Raw genomic sequence first — 21,920 nt, forward strand, 5'->3', positions numbered from 1 at the left:
TATTAAGCAAAAATACATTCCTTGCTCCCTGTTTGCCATTGTCATTGCCAAGTTTGAGAACATGCGGAAGCATGTATTTCATGGCTTAAATAGGTCTTTTATCTGAAATACTGGGAAAAAAATCTCAGAAAGACTGTCATCAATGTAAAACAAATACTGAAATTTATCAGAGTTTGTCAATATATTCTTTCCACTGTATCCAAGAAAGAGAATGTTAAGTATCTGGAATGTATGTTAAGAATGAAATTGGAGCATCTGTCACGGCAGATGTGCCATTAGGCAGTTGGATGTGGGTATAAGGGGCTTATCTGAACAATTTGTTCTGAACAGTAGTCAGAGAGGGAGAATGTAGAAACTTAACAATGTAAGGCATGTAAAAACAGCATGGCCAAAGTAAAGGCAACAGAGCCTGATTTCATTAACACTTGAGTGTGTGGGAAGAATTCAGAGTATAAACAGCATGGAAAATAAAATATATTCTCACAGCAGTATGATTTCTGCTTAAAGGTGCTTGTGACAGAGGTGTAAATGGGCTTTGGAAAGAGGATTAGTTTTTAGAACTATTTGATACTGGAAATAAGTGAAAGAATTGTATCATATTAATACAGAAATGCTTTTGCAGGTTTGTTTTTCCGCTTTATCACTAATCGAAAAGCTTTGTTCATCCTGGGATTTACTTTTTTCCCTCTAGATCAGATTGAGTAAAGCCCCTCCTGGATTTAGTGACCAGAATGTAAAACAGTTTCTGGTGTTTTCAGAGTTGCTGGCCTCCCCACTTTCCTTCCAAAACAAATCTGCATTAAGTTTTGTCAACACAATTTTAGAGTTGAGGTGTATTTTGTATGAAATGGGTTTCAAGAAGAGAGGATAACCTTGTGGCTAAGGCATTTAGTTGTCTGAGAACTGGGATCTCGCTCTACCACATCCTTCCTACATGATAGAAGACAATTCAGTTATGTTTTGAGCTTGTTTTTTTAATAAAGATGTGTATTCTGTAATACATGCAACTGCACTTGTACAGGTGAGGCGTAGGGCTCAGTTCCCTTTGTCTTGGGTAGCTGTCTTGCACTGTTCTGTTAGGCGCTCCCTGTGTGCTGGATATCCCTATATCCCTGTTTTTTCTTAATTTAGACTTTGCAATCATGAGTACATATAGAGAGATCAAGGTCTACAGTAGCTAATATGGAACTTTATTTTTTGTGATTTCATTAATTTCTAAATTTGTAGCTTAATGCTATAACCAAGGCATAAAAGGGTGGGGTTTTACGTCTCATCTCTCACCAAAATTTATTTAATTTCAAGACAACAAATGTAGATGGATAAACTATTTAAAATAACAAAATGGAATCTTACATGTACACATGTTAATTTTGAGATGTGCAGAAGTTGTGTTACCAAATATATTAACTTTCCCACTGATTAGATGCAGTGAATCTGCTGGGTACAGATGATGCTTCTTTTTCTTAGCAGAAACAAAAAAATCATCCTGTAAGCCTTAATATACTACTGCTACGTTGAACTAAAACTGGGACAGTTCTGAGAGGGGTCTCCGTGTGCTAGTGTATTATGTTCCCTCTGCTCATTTGATAATTAATTTAATCTGAAGTTCATATAATCAGTAGAATAACAGAAGAAAGAACCTCCTTGGCTCACTCCTGCATAGTCAGTGTTACTTGATAGCTGCTTAACTATCTACTGACAGTTCACGTAGTTGTAATAATACAGCAGGAAATATGTGCAGCAATACTATTTTAAGAGACGTAAGGCTATGCAGAGGCATACATGCAAACATGGGTATGGGTCTAATGGCCATTGCTTTCTAGAAAGGTCTGAAGTCACAAATGGGAGTGTATGCCTCATCTGCAATAGTGGTGACAGTTTTTTGGGAAAGTCTATAGAAAGCAGCATCTCTGTATAGCAAGCCATTAGCTGTGAGGAAGGAAATTTTACTAGGAAGCTGTGTTTTATTAAAACCCACTGTTAGATACTGCTATTTATTATTTATTTGTTAATTTATTTTATGTATGGGTGAGCTGTAGTACAGGCAATGGGGGAAGTGAAGAATCCTGAAATCACGTTCTCTTTTCCTTTTTGACCTTTTTCTTTTTATGCAGGAAAAGGACCAGCGCAGCCTAGATATCAATACTGCCAAGTGTATGTTGGGCCTTCTTTTAGGAAAAACATGGTCCCTTTTTCCAGTATTTCACCAGTTTCTAGAGGTATGAAGTTTAAACCAGAATTACACTTTTTTTGTCTGTCTTCTCTGATAGTTTAACTAGAGGTAGAATGAGTAGTTAAGAATTTTTTGTTCTGATTTAGAATATACTAACCCCCAAAGCAGCACTTGTAACTGGTTATCTTTCCTTTCTTCCTTTTCCCCAAATCTCTGTGCTGTTAAGGTTTATGTAATGCAGGACAAAGTATAGAGTGTCTTTGATTTGCTTTTGAACTTTCATTTTATTGCTATATGTTTGTCCACTAAAAGATGTCTTGATCAGAAATGTGAATTATTCAACACTAGTTTGACTACTAAGTGGTTTCTTTAATCCTGTTTAGTTTTAGATGGCATACAGATTAAAATAATAATTCATCACAAGGTTTAAATTTTCCGTAAGAAAATCTGAATTTGAGGGAGTTGAAAATACATTTTAGTAACTTCTGTCTCTTGCCTTAAGCAGCAATCAAAATACAAAGTTATCAATAAGGACCAATGGTGTAACGTTCTTGAATTCAGCAGAACGATTAACCTTGACCTCAGTAACTATGATGAAGACGGAGCCTGTAAGTACTACCATATGTTGGTGTTCTAAAATAATTTATTTCTCTGAGCTTAATCATTCAGTGTCCTTTTACAAAATTTTGTAAAATACAGTTATTTGATCTCTCTACAGGGCCAGTGTTGTTGGATGAGTTTGTGGAATGGTATAAAGGAAAACAGATGACATAGGAGTTTAACTATGCACAGCCACTCAAGAGTCACTGTTACCACAGTTATGTCAACCATTAGCCATAAACTGCTATTTGTATCAAAGTGCATGCTGCTTTTCTTGCACTGCATCCCTTTTGCAGGGAACTTTTGATGTTTGCTATTTAACAAGCTAGCTATGCTTGCTGTGTAGCATTGTTCTCTTTGAAGGCTGCTTTGCATTTTGTATTTACACTACGAATTGGTGAACTTGCCAGCGTCTTCACTGTGATTATGTGTATATTGCTGTCTAAATTTTGTATATGTGTATAAAAAAAGCTTCACCTAGGGATTATTTCTGCAGAAATGTATTGTAAAAATAATTTTGTGGCATATTTCTAGTCATCACTTACATGTTTGTTGAAACTTTAGTTATTTTGTTTTTCTTTTGGTCTCAAATGTAGCATTTCAGAAAATGAAATGAATAGACTGCTTGGACATAGTTATGTGAAGAACTATTGTCAATTTTAATGTTACTATTTGAGATGCCAATTTCTGAGGGGAGAAGACATGCTGTGACTTTCTTCATCGGAGTTCGCCAAACCTGACCTATTGCTTAATAGGAATGAAACATTGGTGTCTTAAAAAAAGAAAAATATATATACATATAAATATTAAAACACTGTAATAGTTGTACATGCCACAGATTATTTCCATTTGAAGAAAAAAGTACTGACTTTTTAATGTTAAAACTGCAGTAGTCATTACAGGTACAAATGAACAAATTAAAGTACCTTTTAAAAATGGGTTTTAGACTTTCGTAAATTGCCTTTGGCATACTCCTTTTAATTTTTGGTGTACCAAGAGTGTTTGGTCTACGTTGCGATCTAGTGAAATTGAAAATTCTAGCTAAAATTAGTGGTTTGGGGAATAAAGTCTGCTCACCCCTAGCACATAGATAATACAGATTTGGGTGGGGTTTTTTTTGTTTGTAACATCAGCCTTTCACAGGGTCTCTAACTTTGTGTTTCTAAGTGATTAAAAATATGATATCGAATAGTCAAAACATTACTTTTTCTTTCATGCTGGGGATTGGAATTTCCTAGCAGAATGTCCATTGCAGGCAATGGGCATGTTAAACACCAGCATTAAATGACAGTACGTTTTAGTAGGGACCACTGCCTATTTCACTCATCTCTTTATCTGTATAGGACAGTTCTAGTGATTATTTTGGGGAAAATGCGTGAATGGAATGATGTTGAAGTTCTGTGATTTTTGTCACGTTGTCTTTGCCTTACCCTTCTTTATTAAGTAATACTAGTGTTGATTTTTATGAATAGGTCCTTGAAGTATCCGGTGCTATTAAACTTCGATCCCTAAGGATTTATTAAAATGTTCCATATTGATTCACGGAGCATTTAACAAAAAAAGGCCAGTGGATGTTTTGGGACGAAGAATAACATTACTTTTCTGTAGAAATATTTTATAAGGTATTGGAAGTTTTGATATTTCTCCAGAATGCAATCCAGGGGAAGGGGGGGAAAGCGTTTTAGGTTGAATGTGAAATTTTCAGCTGTATCGAAGGTCCTATTCTGCCATCACTGAAGTCAGGAACAACTGTCATTAACTTGACTACTTTCAGGGTTAAGCCTAGTTTAGCAAAAGTGCATTAATTTGCTGCCCTGGACCAGAAGGTTGTAATTGTGGTGCTACAGGTGGTCAATTGTGTTCAGATCTGTTTTTTGTTGTTGTTGGTTCTTGTTTGTCAAACTCAGCTGCCAAAGACAAAAATTGTTTGTGTTTGTTTGTGTATATTTGTATATACATAACTATACAATATGTATGCATATACAAAACCTAGAATTTCATGATGCTAAGAAGAAAATACTACCTTTCCCCATGAAATAGTTATGTTCGGGTTTCCACGACACTAAATAGCTCTTTGAAGTTGATAGTGGTAAAATATACATAGTCGTTGCTTTCTCATGTATTAATATGCATAACCTTAATTCCATGTTTGATGCCAGTTTGCACAAGAAATTAATTCGGTGGAGTGTGGTATTTAATGTTTACAATAAGCCTCTTACTAAAACACACGTTTTATTAAGACTTCTGATGTAAATGTGTATATTACCATAGTATAACTGTAAGGAAATATCAGTGGAGCTGCTGGTTTAGTTCTTAAAAGAATGAACTTAGAAGCAATATAACTTTTAACATTAGGCTAAATTGTGGTTGCTAAGATTTTAAGTGAAATACTGTAATTGTTCTTAAACATTAAACTAGTTACTGACTCTAGAAAACTGTTTAGCACAAATTGGCATGAATCCTGCAACAAATACAAGGTTTGTATAAAAGGTTTTGTATGTCACAAATAATTTGGCTTCCAATAATGGAAGCAAGAGCCAAAGACACTTTTAATCTATTACTGTTATAGGTATAAGTTTCATAGAACAGGGTCAACAGAAATCTGTTCAGCTCAACCAGGTGCTCTTTTTCCAAGTTTTGCTAACGTTTAGCAGAATACAAAATTTAATTACAAGCAAAGAAAACAGAGGAAAAGAAACCTCAGAAAATACTCGCTCTGTATAAGTAAACAAACTTTTTTTTTCCTTTGGGTAAAAGTAATCGGGAGTGATGGAAAGGAAGAATGTGTTTGGAAATGAATCGGATAGATGCTGCAATTTTTTTTTTTCTTCCACTTGCAATCAGGATGAATCTTTAGTCTTCAGCTGGTTTATAAACATGCATCTTCATAAAATAAGCCACAAATTCAATTACAGCTAGTAGACAGCTTTACTGACATTTATAGAGAACAAATGGATTAAAATGGACCCGTATGGCTTGATAAGCTTCCCTGTGCTATCCATCCTTCTGTTTTTGCTATATATGCTGATAAGCAGAGGATCCTAACATTGCCAGCTCTTGTATTTTGGAGAAATTCCCTCTCATTTTTAAACAATTATGGAAACTTAACTAAGCTACTCAGTTTACCTTGTATTTAGTACAAGTTTGGTGTTTGCTTTTGGGTTTTTTTTTCCTTTTGAAAAGTAATATACTGAATATGCTGACTTCTTGGATGAGACACTGAGAGGTCATTCTGGCAGAAGTGTCACGGGTCTTATGCTAATCTTTCTGGTGTACTATTACTGTCCTTATAGCAGAAACTTGATGACCTATGTGCAATTCCTGCTTGGTATTTGGGAGATGTAAAGTAGAAAGCCAGTTAGTGAAAGGAAAACAGCGTCCAGAGACTATAGCAGTGGACACTCCTAAGTTGATAGATGACAAACATTTGGAGCTCTTTGGACTCAATGATCTTAAAGGTCTTTTCCCACCTAAATGATTCTATGAATATTAGTAACTGAAACATTCCACAAATGTCATTCTACAGCAAAATAATATTAAGTATTTAAAATATTAATATAATTCTGTGTTACTGTTGTTTTTTCAGTTTTTCTTTTTCAAGGAAAGCAAGCTGAAGAGGATGGAATTTACTGGAATCCTTTATGTACCTGAGTTTTCAGTTAAAACCTGTTTAAGGTTGTCTTTAAGCTACAATAAATACTTGGGTTACCTTTGTGTAGCCTTTTCTAACATTTGTAGAGGACTGGAGGCTTCTCCCATTTTACCACAAATACATGCATTTTATTTCATCACAAATATGCTCACATAATCAAAATTAGTTACTGCTCATTGCTACTTGGTTAATATTCCCAAGTTACTTTTTTGGAGGGCAAGAAATGGACTTCAGTTGTGTTAAGGTTTTCCCAGATTTCTGTTGACCCTTGGTCACAAGTCTAACAAATTGTTTAATACTCTTGGAATTCATATAGACAGCTTTAAAGGTTAGCTTGTGCCCTGGTTTTAATTATAACTGCTAAAATACCTCTTTCTAGGCCTTATATTTTGTCCTTTCATATTGCTGTAAAAGTGTATAGAATCCATCCACCAACTAAATAGTTTGTTGTCTGTAATTGAGACCAAAACTTGGCTTGATATTTTTTGTTTGTTTTTATTTTTTAAACTTTTTCCCCCTCTGTGTGTGTGTGTGTGCATGTGTACATGTGTTGTCACAAAATAGTACCTACTGACGCTGCTGTTGCAGGAACAGCAGTTAACCTGTAACTGTGAATGCTTTATGTCTTAGTTATTTGGATATTACATAAATAAGGTGTGCTAAACTCCTGTGACTCACGACTTGACAAAAATACTGTTATGCCGCCTAACATGAGTTCATCTGGTTGATTTTTAGGTCTTTTGCTGGTGTTGATGTAAAATTGCATCCCACAAATAAACAGTATTTGTGTTGGTTTCAGCAACTGACTTCAGATTTTTCTGTGGTTCAGAAATTCTCATATCTGAACATGCATCACGTCAGCTAGCAACCTTTATCATTTAGTAGCAGAGAACTTGTGTGTACAATCTTGTCGTCCTTATTTCTAATAGTAAGGCAAATCAGTATTTAAAACTTTGTTGGAAAAAGGTATGTTTCAAATGGAGTGTGTGGGTGTAAACCAGTATTGTAATACAAAATTTTTCAACAAAAAGAGACAATTTGAGCAGGAATGTCTCTTAAGACAAAATTTTACAAGAAGCATGATCATTACCCACTCATCTTGACACAGGTTTTTGGCCCATGAGGTCCTCATAGAAAAGCTGTTGATGTATGGGCTGGATGAGCAGACAGTGAGGTAGACTGAAAACTGGCTGAATGGCAGGGCCCAGAGGGTGGTGGTCAGCAGTGCAACACCTAGTTGGAGGCCAGTGGCTAGCAGTGTACCCCAGGGTCAATACTGGGCCCAGTCCTGTTCAACATCTTCAGTAATGACCTGGATGATGGGGCAGAGTGTACCCTCAGCAAGTTTGCTGATGACACCAAACTGGGAGGGGTGGCTGATACAACCAGAGGGTCGTGCAGCCATCCAAAGGGACCTCGACAGGCTGAAGAAATGGGCTGACGGGAACCTCATGAACTTCAACAAGGAGAAGTGCAAAGTCCTGCACCTGGGGAGGAGCAAGCCTATGCACCAATATACGCTGGGGGTCACCCAGCTGGAAAGCAGCTTGGCAGAAAAGGACCTGGGGTTCCTGGTGGACACCAAGTCAAAGATGAGCCAGCAACATGCCCTTGCTGCAAAGAAGGCAGAGGGTAACCTGGTCTGCGTTAGACAAAGTATTGCCAGCAGGTTGAAGGAGATGATTCTTCCCCTCTGCTCAGCACTGGTGAGGCCACACCTGGAGTCCTGTGTCCAGTTCTAGGCTCCCCAGTACCAGAGACACCCCAACATACTGGAGAGAGTCCAGCAGAGGGCCACAAAGATGATAAGGGGACTGGAGCTCCTCTCCTATGAGGAAAGGCTGAGAGAGCGGGGACTGTTTAGCCTGGAGAAGAGAAGGTGTTGGGGGGATCTTACTAATGTATATAAGTATCTGAAGGGAGACTGTAAAGAAGACAGGCAGACTCTTCAGCAGCGCCTAGTGACAGGACCAGGGACAGTGGGCACAAACTGAAACACAGGAGGCTCCATCTGAACATCAGGAAATGCTTTTTGACTGTGAGGGTGACAGAGCACTGGCACAGGTTGCGCAGGGAGGTTGTGGAGCCTCCATCCTTGGAGATACTCAAAAGCCATCTGGACATGGCCTGGGCAGCTGGCTCTAGGTGGCCCTGCTTGAGCAGGGGGTTTGGACCAGATGACCTCTAGAGGTCACTTCCAACCTCAACTCTTCTGTGATTTCTAAAAGCATATGCTAAAGAAAATTCTGAGTTACTCAAATGTAATGCTGGAAGAGAAGGCCAATTTAGTAGTAGTTAAATGCGGTGATATTTTGATCTGAGGGTCTGTTCATGACCTTAAACACTTGTGGTTTTCCTTACTTTTTAGAAGAGTTTTTCAATTATTTGACTTGTGATGAGCTGTCGCGTTGATCTTTTTAAAGCAAAAGTGATAGTATCTAAGCAGAGCAGTAGAAAAGCTGCTAGCAATAAGACACAGAAATTACAGCCTAAATGTCCGTAATACAGTCACAAATTTAGTTTTTAAATGAGCCATTAGTTTATCTTACTACTTTGTGTTGCTTGCAGAGTTACAAATCTGTTTTTGAATAGGAAACAAACTTAAAAGCTGGCAAAGAGGATAAAGAACACATGTAAGAGGTTTCCCAAGAATTTTTTTTTAATATTTTGCACTATTTGAGCTACTAGTCCTAAGGCTCTTGACTTAAAATATTATTTAAAGTTGAATGTATTTATGTTACAATTAGGCGATTATAATGTAGAGCCCTTTCTAGAGAAGCAGTTCTTCATTACGTGCATGTTGGTGATGAAGGCTGGGATTGCCTTCACCAGTTCTCAGAATGTAGCCTGCTGCTTGTATTGATCAGAGGGGGTGAGTCACAGTCTTCTGTACCATGAAACCTTCAATATTACTATCCAAATAGTTTCTCATGTTAATTTTATGTAGGTTAAATGTGAATGTCTTTTCTTTGTATTCAAGGGTTATTTTCCAGCCCAGTTATTTGCATACTCTGGAAAGATTGAAATGCTTTGTACCTACAGCAAACAACTTGATAATTATCAAAGTATCATAAATATGTGTTTGAAAGTGAGAGCTTTGTTTCATTCACGTTACTGTGTCTGAAGTTCTCGATCTACTCTTAAGACTTCAGTATTTTTTCCTATACTAATTCACTGTATGAGGGATACTATGTCCTGTCAACCCCGGAGCTCAGCACGCCGTTGCCCTGTGAGAAGGGTGTGCCCGAACTATTACCAACATCCTCTTGGCTGCTGCCTCGTGCTTCATTTACAAATTCATACAGCATATGCTCAGCCACCTTTTTTATCGAGTCTATTCTGTGACTTGGTCTGTTTACTCACTATCAACTGTGAGAGTAACATGTCTTACCTGAACATGAGTTTCGCTACCTGAAGTTACTGATGAAGCTAAAGAAGTTTCAACATCTGTAGAGCAGTTGCAGTTGCCTCTTTGTAACTGTAACTTCTATGCGGGGGGGGGGGGGGGGGGGGAAGGTGGTGTCCGTGTAATGTACACTTAAACCCCTATAACTGCAACTGGTTTTGTACTAGTACAGGTATTCTAGAAAATTCTCAGTGACCAAAGCAGCTAAACTAGTGAAGTTTTCAGTGCGAACAAGATACAGTGGATTGATATCAGCTGAAATGTAAAGAAAAGTGAGCGGATAAAATCTCAGAGGGAGTTGGTGAGTGGGGGACTGTGTAGCTATTGTATACAGAAGGGCATGGAGAAATAGGGTGGATGGAGAGGAGCAGAATATGAAGAATACTGCTTGGAAGCCACAGAAAATATAAAAGGTTTTGTATTTAGGAGCAATTGCTAATGAAGTGAGGAACTAATATGAAGGAGAAGCAGCTGAGTGGGTTTGAATAAACAAGTGATAAGAAGAGTATCTGGAGTGATCAGTAGCAAAAGAAAGGTGCAAGATTAGGCAGAAATCTGAAGGTAAGTTTGAGACAGAACATTGACAATATTCTGACAGTAGAATGAAATACTTTGTCACATGTTAAAAATCCCTTGATGAAGGAGCAAATTTATTTTCTCTGAGAACAGCGGATAACCTTTTTCTGTAACTATGGCATAAAGGGAGGCTTAAAGACTCGCAGCTTCTCACGAGTAGTGTACGGTCTGCATCGCCACTGCAGCTTTCCCATGGTCAGAAAAAAGATGAGAAAATAGTTTTCCAATATATATTTTGAAAGCCTGCTGAACTGTAGCAGAAGCAAATGACAAAACATTGCTGTGTATGAGACATCGATAGAGCCACGGAATTTCCCCCCCCCCATGATCCACGAAATTGGCTTGCTTATGTAGTTAGATTTCTTAACTTGTTAGCAGCTGGTACAGCCGAAAGGTGACAGACCTTGGAGAGGTCTGTCAACACAGTGTTTGAAGACTCATACGTACCATAAAGAGCAAGTCTGCGCTTTTTTATGTATTCCATTCTTAAAGTTGCTTTGGCCACAAGTAACTTCTGTGTATAATGAGCTTTACTGAAAGCTGGTTATGAGTGCTAAGAAAAGCGCTGGCGGTGGGGAAATACTGTTCTGTTTTCCGCTCCTAGTGGCTATGTAGCTGTTCCTACGAGGAATCACGCTCAGATTACCCAGTTCTTTACTTCCAGACAGCCTCTAAAAACAGTTGGTTTTTTATGTCACACGCCGCTCTCTGAGAATAGCAGCCTTAAATTCAGTAGAAGCCAAGACATTACATGAGTATTGAGATTATGTGGGGATTAGGAGAGAAAAATTGCAGTAGGACAGGATATAACATTTACAGACATTTATATACTCAAGGAAGGAGTTGTATTGGGAAACATACTGTATTTTAGAGTTACTGTATTTATTTTTAACATTTCTAGGAATGCTGTGATTTTTGCAGATTTGAGCGTTTTGTCATTTAGTTCTTGTCTACTCAGACTGTATGAACAATTCTGGACAGTTATATGCGTAAAACTTTTTCCTGTGTTTGAAAAACAGAAAACAAAATCAGACCCTTAAACTCATGAATAATTTGATGACAAATTATCAATTTCTTCAGAAGATGATTTCATCCTTGGTTCCTGAGCGGACTCCTACTGAAGGAATGAAGCCGGTACCTGCTCCTAAAAAAAATTCTTAGTTATCAGTTCAGATATCACTGAGTACTGGAGCAAAAAGAACAGAAATCTTCCAAGAACTAATTGGAAAGCAAGAAGATCTGTGTGAATGACAGCAGATTCATTGCCTGTAATTGAATTGCAGATGTTACTGAGTGCAGTTACTTGCAAATACTGTGGTGACCTAAATCAAATCGATGCAACACCTACCTGAAACTGCCATATAATCTATTCTGAGTTATGTTAGAGATTTTGAGAAAATCAGCCAGAAAAAAAACCCAAAACAAACCAACAGGAGATCTGAGCGTAGGTGACTTGGCTCAGTAAATATATAACTGATAATTGTGATGCTAGATGTGTAAAACAATTATTTAAAAGGAACTCAAGGCGCTAAAGAAAATATTTTTCAAAAGATCAAATAATATCAGTACTGGTCTCCTTCAGTTGCTTTACTTTTTCTTTAGTTCCAAGTACATGAAGCTAACAAAAATTACTAGTTTCTGTTAGCATCTCTTTGTTTTTTCCTAGTTTTCTCTTTAAAGATGGTTTCAAAGATGTACTGTGGCATTGGACTTGCTTCTCGGCTGATGGAATTGAAATGTGTTCCTTCGGTTCGGAGTTTTTAGTGAATTAATTGTGTCTTCATAACAAAGTTTTCCCAGAGTTGCTGGCCAGCCTCCTGCATTTTCTGGGAACCTGGGCCTGTTCTCCTTTGTGATGACATTCCCCTTCAGGGACTACATCAGTGATACTGTGTATGTTAAAAGGGCCTTGGGCCATATTCAGAGAAAATTTTATCTTACATTTGTTTATCTTTTGGCTTAGAAAAAGTTACTGTATATCAAGCTACTGATACTCTAATACAGCAGTTTTGAGCTGCTCTTGATTTGCCCCTCAGTAAAATTCTGAAGTGGGTGTAGGATCCTTTTTATAGGGAATTATAGCTTAGTAATAGTAGGTTGTCTTTTTTTAAATTACCCTGCCTATGTCACCACATCTGCAAACGACAGGTGATGTCCCAGCAGTAGCTAGATCTCTATAACTGACGTTTCTGCAAGGTTTGAATTCCATTCTGTTTCTTTGAGAAAGAAGGGTTTCATTACTCTCTGTCTTGCCAAGTTAAAAAGTAATTTTTTCAATGTAATTGAATACTGCTTGGACTTTACCTATCTTTGCAAAACTGTGGGAATTCAGACACTTCATCCATGAATTTCGTTCAAAAAGCAGAAGACAGTAATATGTACTGTTTCACTGTATAGGGTGAGTCCCACAGGAAAACACAATAATAGTAATAATGTAATGATAATTTCAGTGTTACATTTATTTTAGACAAAGAGAAACAAAACAGTGCGTATCAGAGGCAATTTCTAAGGGAAACTAGTATCTTGGTACTAACAATAATGAGAAAGTAAATATATATTATTATTATAACTCAGCAAAAGCTTTATTATCAGTTATAACTACTGAGTAGCTTACTCATTTGAATATCCTAGAGTTGTTTTTCATAAAATCTATTCTTGTTTTTTTACAAGTACTCTTGTAAACAGAAGTCCATGGCTTCTGGCCTGAACTAACCTTTGGAATTACGGTGTTTTTAAATTGGATGGATCCAGGCTTTATACATCTCCTTGTTAAGTCTAGTTCTGTAACTTGGGTTTCTGAAGTTGAAGGCAGATAGATAGTTGCACTGAGGAGGGGAAAAAACCCCAAAGAAAAACAACCCATGGCATTTAACAGTTACTAAAAGTTACACACTTCATTTTAAGACTCATTTTTGCACTTACTATATGACATAAACACTGTGGGAGATTAGTATTACACTTCTGTGTCTCAACTATTGAAGTTTGTTCTCCTGCTTTGCAAAACATTAGCAAATCCATCAAATGCTCTTTTCTTCTTAACAAAAAACTGGCCCTGTCCTAAATTGGTGCGACTTTTTTGATGTTTTTCACTCGAATTTTGGAGGTTGACAGCTGTTGTAGAATTGTTCTCCAGTCCTGTCAAAGTAGTGTCATCCCCCGTCTTGCTGGAATCAGTGCTTTCGGAGATTGTATTTCCTGTAGTCTTTTGTGGGAATGAACATGAACTGTACTGTGTGCTTTCGCTGGAGAAGCCTTGTGGGACTGAGAAGGAATATGCATCCTCGTCACTCTGATCCAGCTGGAAATGATTTTCTGTGTTGAAGACTGATTGTGTTTTCCCAGAAGAGTGAAGATGCAGCAAATCTGCTGTGAGATTGCAAGACTGCGTTTCTTCGGGCAGACTATGGTTGCTGGTATCCTGTGATTCTGTATATCTATCACAGTCTTTCTCATTAAAACCTCTTTGCATTTTATCTGCACAAGCCTTAGTTGTGTTCACCTGCTTCCCCTGTGGTAGCAAGTCTTCCTTCTCTGTAATAACCGTAAAATGTTTTTCAGCTGTGTGTTCAGGCAGAGATTGAAGAGATGATTCGTTGCTGGAATGCAGTAGTGATGATGTTTGAACAATTTCATTCAAACCAATATCAATGGGAGCAAAAATAAAATCGTTGTCCTCAGATGTACTCGTGTTTCTTCTTAATGTAATATCCCCTTCATGATGATTCTTTTCAAAGGAGTTCCTATCTATGTGCTCGTCTGTACTTCCCTCTGGTGCATTTTCTTCTTGTTCAGTGGGACTGAAGCTGGGGGAATGCTGTGATTCAATGGGAAACTGATACAGCTGCAATTCAGCCTCTTCAGGAGTGTTCTCTGTATCTGTGTCATACGTGAGAGAATGTTGTAATGAAAGTAACATATTACCAAAATCTGTACTTTGGTTGTGGAGAGAATCAGAAATAGAGTCTTGTACTGTTGACTCTGCATTAGTAAAATAATCAAGCGTCTCGGGAACTTCTTGACTTGAAGAACTAATTGGGTCTGAATCTGACATGTTTACATGGTCACTACACTTATCAGCGTAAGGTGATGCTGTTTCAGGCACGATGGTATCTGATCCATAATTAATAGTGGTTTCAAAATACGCATTGTTCTTGTCTTCCTTTTTCCCAATGTGCCGAAGTTCAGCAGCAATGTTTGGAGACTCTGGCAGTGTTGAGAACTTCTCAGTTCCACTGTTCGTATCGGCTTCCTCTAGTGATGACTGACAGACTGGCAGGTTGTCACTAACATCAGGTTGTTCCAGTTCAAAGTCTGCTAAAGAACTACAGTCACTCATTGTGAATGGAGTCCCTTCATCTGAAGAACTATCGCCAAATATATCTGCTGAAGCATCTTTTTCATTTGTACATTCCATTTTATAGTCATGCTCTGTAAGAGGAGAGTTTTCTATTGTTTGGCAGACACTTAAATTCTCAATATTTGTATCTCTCTTGCAGCTACTGGGTAAAATAAAATCTCCCACATCACTGGTTATATTCATGTTGCCGTTTAAACCAAGTTGTTCATCACAGCTTTGCCTTCCAGGCATAAATTTTGTAGTGCTCATGGGTTCATTATGTGAAACGATACCTTTTCTTTCAGGAGAATCTGGTGTAGCCTTTGTGATTTCAGACTGCAGCAGACCAGAGTTGTTGCTTACCTTGCTGTTCCTAGAATCTCGTGCAACTGTAGGTGTTTGTATTGTGGAAAATGGAAAGCCAGTTTCTCCCGTGAAGGATGAATCCGAATCTGAAGAGTCAGTGTGATTTGAATAAGAGTCAGCATTCAATCTCCTGGGCATGGGAGGGAACCTTCTCTTCTCTGAGTCTTCATTATTTGCGTATTTTGAATCTTTCCATAATGAAATGTTATTACTTATTAATTTTCTTGGCGTTACTTCATTGCTGTTCTTGTAATCTATCCTTACAGAAAATTGTCCGTTATCATCAACATTTATATTTTCATCATTGCTGATACTAGTTTTGATGTCTGAAAACACTGTTTTTTTCTTCACGTTGATCTCATCATTGCTTTGTTTCTGGTACTCTTCTTCGGTATTCGGTGCATGTACACTGCTACCAATGACATTTTCATGCAAAGAAGTAGTTTCTGTAGGAAAAATGTGTGTGTTTCTTGAAGAATTCTCATCAAAAATGAACAAATTACACTGCGTATTTGTTGGTTTGCTTGCAGAGCACTCTCTGCTCAAGGTTTCATCTGAAAAAGCTTGATTAGAATAAGTATGTTCTGAACCTGAATTTTTGTTCCTGCGCATGAGTCTCCACAGGCTCACAAGGTAGGGTCTAGCAAAAGCACCCAGACAAAAAGCACAAACAAACGTAATGAACACCGAGAGGCAGACAGCCAATGCAAGGTCCTGCTCTGTTCTTCCTTGTCTAAAAACAGTGTTAGTGTCCCGGGCTTTTCTAACCAAAAATGTTGAAACCTTTTCTTTCACCTGTATATCGTAGATGAGATATTTCTCCTTTGGTGTATTAAAAATACACAGATATAACCCTTCAGCAGTTTTCTCAGCATTGTATATCACTAAATTATTCATTTTATCCAGTGTCATATGAGGAAGGCTATTATCTTCTGAAATTCTGCCCTTAGGTGTCCACCAAGAGACTCCATTACCTGAAATAAAAGAAAACACAAACTAAATCTTTCTTAAAAGTATAGGATACTTGGTTTGCAGGGTCAAGTTATTTCTATAAGAGCATACTCTGACTTATCTTTGATAATTTTAACTATTTATTATACAATCCATTTTCTTTTTATCCATCCATAGTTGTTTTACATGGTACCAAGTATCTGTTAAAGCATCCTGTATTTCCCCCACACACGTTTAAAACACAGTACGTATAGGGTCTTAATAGCAGACTTTACAAGAAAAATGGCGTGGGTAAGGGAGGAGGTCACTGAAAATATCTAAGTGTGTTCTGGGTCATACTAGGAACACCCGCTGAGCTCCCTTGTGGAAGATCCATATTTATAGCCAGCCGTTCTCCAGCGTGGCCACGGCCACTGCGTGCAGCTATGGGATAAAACTTCACTAGTTAACCATCAATGTTTCAACCACTGTGATTTTCCTGTAGTTACTGCTTTGACTGCAGCAAAAAGGTTTGAAAACCAAGGATATTTGTATTTACCGAGCAATTGTTCCAAACTTTAGCTAGCGTAGGCCGTGGCTGGCTGTTGGTTTTTGGAATATGTTTCAAGGTTATATGTACACCTTTGCCTTTGGATCTGCTTGCATTCCCAGTTGAGTTTTGGTGCAATCCAGTGTGTTGATTTTAATCCCGTGATCAGAGTTTCCATGACTTTCCTTGTTAACAGACAAAGCGGGTGACGTTTCTGATAGATCCTAGGTATTTTCATCTGGGGATAAAGTGTTGCAAGGGGAAAGCCTTACCACCTGAAAGTGCTATTAGTCCATTAGAGTTAAACCGTTTTGCCTTATGGCACATGACAAATACACCTTCTACTCTAAGTTTGGTCTTAGTTTTCCTTCTTTGTGGAAAGTCTGAGCTCTGTAGATTTTGTCACTTGTACTTCAAGTGCTCTGTATTAATTGTAAATGCTGAATTAGTTTCCTAAGTGAACTGTGTGCTCCAATAGCTGTACTTTTTTAGAAGAAATATAAATCCTTTCCCTTGCAAATAAACTTCCATTTCATTTTGCTGTAACTGAATACTAGAAACACTACTGTATCCTTCTCAGTTTTCTACATGCCCCAGAAGTGCCACCCCGCTATTTGGTCCTTCATTTGCTTTCCAAAAGTAACTGTTAAATTTGCAACGTACTACTTACTGAAATTTATTTGTGTGTAATTTGGCATCACCTACTAGTTTAATGTAAGCAAGGAGATGAAGACTTTTTTTGGGAAACATGACTTTCAAGTATTCTAACCAGTGCACTACTTCCTAATGAAATAATTTGCATGTTAAATTGTTGTTCAGTTATTTTTAAACAGTATCTTTAGAAATCCACTTTTTAAACCAGATTTCTTTGATCATTCTGCACGTGTTTGGGTTTTAGCAGCATATCGATAGAGTCCCTGTTTTACATACCCCTTGTGTTGTCCAGGTCACAGTTTAGCACCGATGTCTTCCCTGTTGGGATTACAGCCCTCTTGAGCAAAACACTGTCGCTGCAGTTTAAATGGAAACTTGAAAGATACAGCAGAGGTTTCTGTGAGTCGCTGGCAGATTTATTGTATGAAATACTCCATTTTTTCCTTGTGGAGTCAAAAAGAAAATGAAATAAATGTTTGAAAGCATTTAGTCTGCAGTTAAATATCCAGGCGTTATTTGACAAACCCACTTCAAGTTGAAAGAAGTTCAAACTCATTAATATCTGTGGTAAAGGGGTTGTCAGAGCATTTTGACGGAGATCCACGACCTATTTGGAAAGAATTCAGAATTAATTTGGTAAGCCTTACAATGGAATCCTAATTGCAATATCAACAATAAATTTATTTTAGTATCCAAGCACTTTTGCAGTTACGGGAACAATATATCTGGTTAGGATTTCAAGAATATTGTTCTAAGCTTTTTAATTTAAATGAAAAGTTTGAAGTGTGGTATATTTAGAATTCTCCCATTGTAGACTACCTCTGTGTGAATGGGAAGCCGCAGGGCTCCCGCCATGGAAGGGACGGGGGTAGAAAAGGATGTATGTGTGTTTAAGGCAGTTATGGGCTGGTTTGTGGCATAGATAAATGGTGAATTTACAGTTATATTTTGTATATTTACAAGTGTGTGTGTGTTCCTATATATGAAAAGCAAGTATATGTATTATATAAAAATAATTATTATTTTCACCATTTGCTTTATATTTTATAATTGTATACTAATATAATAATCAAAGACCGATATAATTATGCTGAATAGTTTATAATTAATATCTTTAATGGTGATTAACACAAAACATTGAAACAGTTGTAATATTGCTTTACAACCTGTAATTTGTTGAGATCCCTGAAGGCGTCTGGATGAATTTTAGTTATCTTGTTGTTTTGCAAGTCGATGTCCTTCAGCTGTGAACAGTTTTGAAAATCATTCAGATCAATCTGTCGTATGCCATTGGATGACAAATGGACAGTTTGTAAAGATTGCAGCAGGCCTAGTCCTAGGAAGAACAAAACTATTTTACATTTCATGTTCTTGTTTTCCCAATTGCGTCAAGTGGCTTTTTAAAATTCTTTGCAACAAAATTCCTTCCGTTCCTGTCTATTGCAACGAGTGGCTGCAGGCTTTGAGTTATTATGCCTTTCCTGTTCAGTGGTTGTCCCATTCTAAAAGTTGTGTAGCATCAACAGCAGGCACGTTAATACATTCATAATCAATGCATGTTTTAAAAATCCACATCTCCATAAAAGCGGTAACATTCCCTTGTGCTATCAATCAAAATTATTCTGACTGTGATCTCTCTTCTTTGAGCATGCTTCTCTGGAGAACTGGAGGTAGGAAAGGAGGAGTGTGAAAGGGTGGAATATACTCAGTTTATAAAATCCAAATATGTTAATTGTAAATGAAAGATGAAGATGCAAAAGGTGATACAGTATCTCCTATTCATTGCCATCTGCAAGTTCACGGGAGTTTTTCATATGTGGAATCACTTGAACCATATTCACAGGATGTAAACCTGACTGAAAACAAAAGCGTTGTTGCTTATGCCTGTCTGCCTGTGAATTATCAAGCACGACAGTACATTCTTCAGCATATCCTAGTTACGACAGCATCTGTTTTGCATAAGTGGCCCTTTTGGATGCTGGAGATGCCTCATTTTTCTTAGGTGCTGTGCAGGCAGCCCCCAAAGCTCCAGCGGGCAAGTTCCAGTGGGAAGGCAGGCACTTGAACACTCGGCATCACCACAGTTTGTAACACCCGAATGTCACTCTAAGTGATTTTTGCTCATACAGCAATCTTGAGAAGCTACTGGTTCTCCTTAAAAATTTTGCCCTTGGTGTCATCTGGTCTGGAAATCTCTTATTCCGGTTGGCTGTTCTGTTTGCCGGGCAATTGATCTTTGGGTTTATTGTGAAAAGCAGAGGGAATGATTCATTCCTGCTGTAAAACTAGAGGTAGCTGATAGGAAAGGCATTCAGAAGTTCTGGCAGTTCATCAACTCTTCCTTGCCACCTGCACGAAGAATTGTAGTTTGGATGCTTCCCTGAAGCTAAATTTGTGCCAAAAATACACACTGGTGCGGCAATAGTGGGCAGCAGCTGACACCTGGGGTGGCGGTTGTGAGCAGGGTTTCTCTGTGGCCAAACCCCTCTGCTTTAGAACTTAAGTTTGTGTTTTCTTACCAGAGCTTAAAAACTAGAATGTTACGGAAGTATTTTGGAGGAGGAAAATAAAGGTTCTGAACATGTATTTAAATGAATATGGGATTTAAGTATAACTTGAAGTATGGTGGTATGATGCGTAGCAATTTGACTTTTAACATCTAAGAATTGAGTCTCTTATAGAAAAGGGTTGATCTGTCTGACCCACTGAGGCATCCTATAATGTGTAGTTATATTTATCTATCAAAACAAATCAAATCTGCATCAATGTATTTATAAAGTAAGCTTTTCTATACTGTCTATATGGGAACCTTACAGATTCTACAAAATAAGCGAAACGGTTTCCTGCATGCCAGAGAATTATTCAGTATCAAAAAAGGAGAAAAATAGAACTTCGAGGACCCTGTGTAGGTGCAAAATTTTACTCCCTTTGTCTGACTTCGTGAGGTAGGTGGGTTTTTGGTTTGGGCCCCCCAGTATTTTCAAAATCTAGAGCTAATGAATCTGATGATGTTATCAGAGATCAATTAAATTCAGCAAACAATATATAGGATAGTGTTGCTCGTCCTGCAGCTTCTGCTTCGTTTAAACACTGTTTGGACAATGTGAACCATCCGTTTATGAGGACAGAGGCCGTCATAAAGGCTACGATGCCTAGCGTAGTTCAGCGACTAGCAAACACTTCCTAAAAGTCTATCGAAACCTTACAGCCCTCTCTTGTTACTAGAAGGTGTCATTTTGCTTGGGTGTCACATTGCATAGAGCAACATTGTTTTGACTGAACCGAATATATTTTCCTGTCTTCGTGAAATACTGAAATTGGAGCGAGGTTTATTTAAAAGACTATTTACTTTCTTCTGAATAGTATGAAATTCATTATCCGTAATTTTCTTGATGTTAAGGTTCTTGACTGGGTTGTGGAGGCTGGTGTTTTTCCAAAGATCCTTACCTCCCTTTCTATACAAGAAGGAAGAATACTGCTTGGGCTCTCAGAGGATAAATTTGATTGTATCTGACCGACATTAAGGCATTATGATTGCAAAGACTGTATAAAAAACCCCAACCTAATCCAAAACAACCCATTTGCTTCAGTCTCTGTATTTGCACGCAGGTGGAACTTTCCCTCACCTTAAGTATAACTAAATGAGATCGTCGCATTCTGAATTCAGCAAGATGTACCGAATCCTATCCAAACCCAACTCACCCCTTGGGAGTGAGGTCCTTAAAGATTTTGAGAGCTTACCTCTTGGAACTGTATTAAGATTATTTCTTTCAACTGACAATACTTTCAACGCAGGCAGGAGATGACAGCCTTTTCCATACTTTTTAGACCCAAGTGCAGGCGTAGGTATGTCCAGTGTGAGGGTGTGGATGGCATTACCATCGAGGTTTAGAGTTTCTAAAAGGGGTAAATTTCTAAAAGTAGTTAAGGAGAGTTCAGAAATCAGGTTGTTACTGAGATTCAGGTGGTTTAGCATCCATTCTTCACTTCTTCCATCAGTGCACAGAAAAGTTTTAATGTTATTGTAACTAAAATCAGCCGTTATTGCTGTTTGTGATATATCTTCTGGAATAGCAGATACTCCGGTAAAAGAACAATTCAGTAAGAACTCCCCATCCCACCGGCAGTCTGAATGGTGATGTGTATCCAGAAGAATTCGCTGTGACTCGGTTCCCACTGATCCGGGAAGATGAAAGTAAAGGACCACAGCTATGACACTCAAGTGAAGATTATCCATAGTATCTATATGTAAAATGTAAAATTATGGTAAGTTCAGCATAACAAGAGTTAAATAGAAAGCGGAAATACTTTGACATTAGAAAAATCAACACTAAACAAATACCCAAAGCATTACCAACATTCTGCCTTAAACATTCAGTTTTGGAGTCTTAGGTATTTTTCAAAAAGAACATTCATAAACTGGTAACCTTCCCCCTCCTGCCACCTCTCCCAGAAAACAATCCGAACCTTTTCTTTCTTTTCCAGCCCTTCAGTCGAGAAACACAGCTTCTCAGGAACTTGTGAACTAACAACAGTGGAGACTTTTGAACTCTACTTCAGGTATCATACGCAATTACCACTGAGCAAAGTCCACCTGATACAATCAGTGACGAGTACATGTGGAATGATTTTCATACTTACAGTTAATAAAATACTAGTTTCCCTGTCAGTAACACG

General features: G+C 37.9%; 2 protein-coding genes across 8 annotated transcripts in view; one reads left to right on the forward strand and one right to left on the reverse strand.

The window, feature by feature from the left end:
* The window catches only part of DCUN1D4 (defective in cullin neddylation 1 domain containing 4), a 43,796-nt gene extending 36,573 nt beyond the window's left edge, over positions 1–7,223 (forward strand). For all 7 annotated transcript variants that reach the window (XM_076336232.1, XM_076336228.1, XM_076336229.1 and 4 more), the window contains 3 exons: positions 2,115–2,219; positions 2,679–2,781; positions 2,892–7,223. In XM_076336232.1, coding sequence (XP_076192347.1) covers positions 2,115–2,219; positions 2,679–2,781; positions 2,892–2,947 — 264 coding nt within the window. In that variant the 3' untranslated portion in view covers positions 2,948–7,223. The remainder of the gene's footprint in view (positions 1–2,114; positions 2,220–2,678; positions 2,782–2,891) is intronic.
* Positions 7,224–12,837: 5,614 nt separating this feature from the next.
* Positions 12,838–21,914, reverse strand: LRRC66 (leucine rich repeat containing 66). The gene is made up of 5 exons (XM_076336236.1): positions 21,711–21,914; positions 20,985–21,485; positions 18,410–18,579; positions 17,520–17,850; positions 12,838–16,083 (listed from the first exon to the last, which is right to left on the reverse strand). The coding sequence occupies exons 2-5, from the start codon at positions 21,478–21,480 to the stop codon at positions 13,376–13,378; spliced, it is 3,705 nt and encodes a 1,234-aa protein (XP_076192351.1). The 5' UTR covers positions 21,481–21,485; positions 21,711–21,914; the 3' UTR covers positions 12,838–13,375.
* Between the last annotated feature and the right edge of the window lie 6 nt (positions 21,915–21,920).

Source organism: Aptenodytes patagonicus, chromosome 4, assembly GCF_965638725.1.
Source record: "Aptenodytes patagonicus chromosome 4, bAptPat1.pri.cur, whole genome shotgun sequence".
NCBI classification, from domain to species: domain Eukaryota; kingdom Metazoa; phylum Chordata; class Aves; order Sphenisciformes; family Spheniscidae; genus Aptenodytes; species Aptenodytes patagonicus.

Excerpts from the sequence above, each read along its gene's own strand:
- LRRC66 (XM_076336236.1), bottom strand. The coding sequence starts at position 21,480 with ATGGATAATCTTCACTTGAGTGTCATAGCTGTGGTCCTTTACTTTCAT. Across the intron at positions 18,580-20,984 it reads TCTTAATACAGTTCCAAGAG|GACTAGGCCTGCTGCAATCT; the intron begins GTAAGCTCTCAA and ends TGTTCTTCCTAG. Across the intron at positions 17,851-18,409 it reads GGGATCTCAACAAATTACAG|GTCGTGGATCTCCGTCAAAA; the intron begins GTTGTAAAGCAA and ends CTTTCCAAATAG.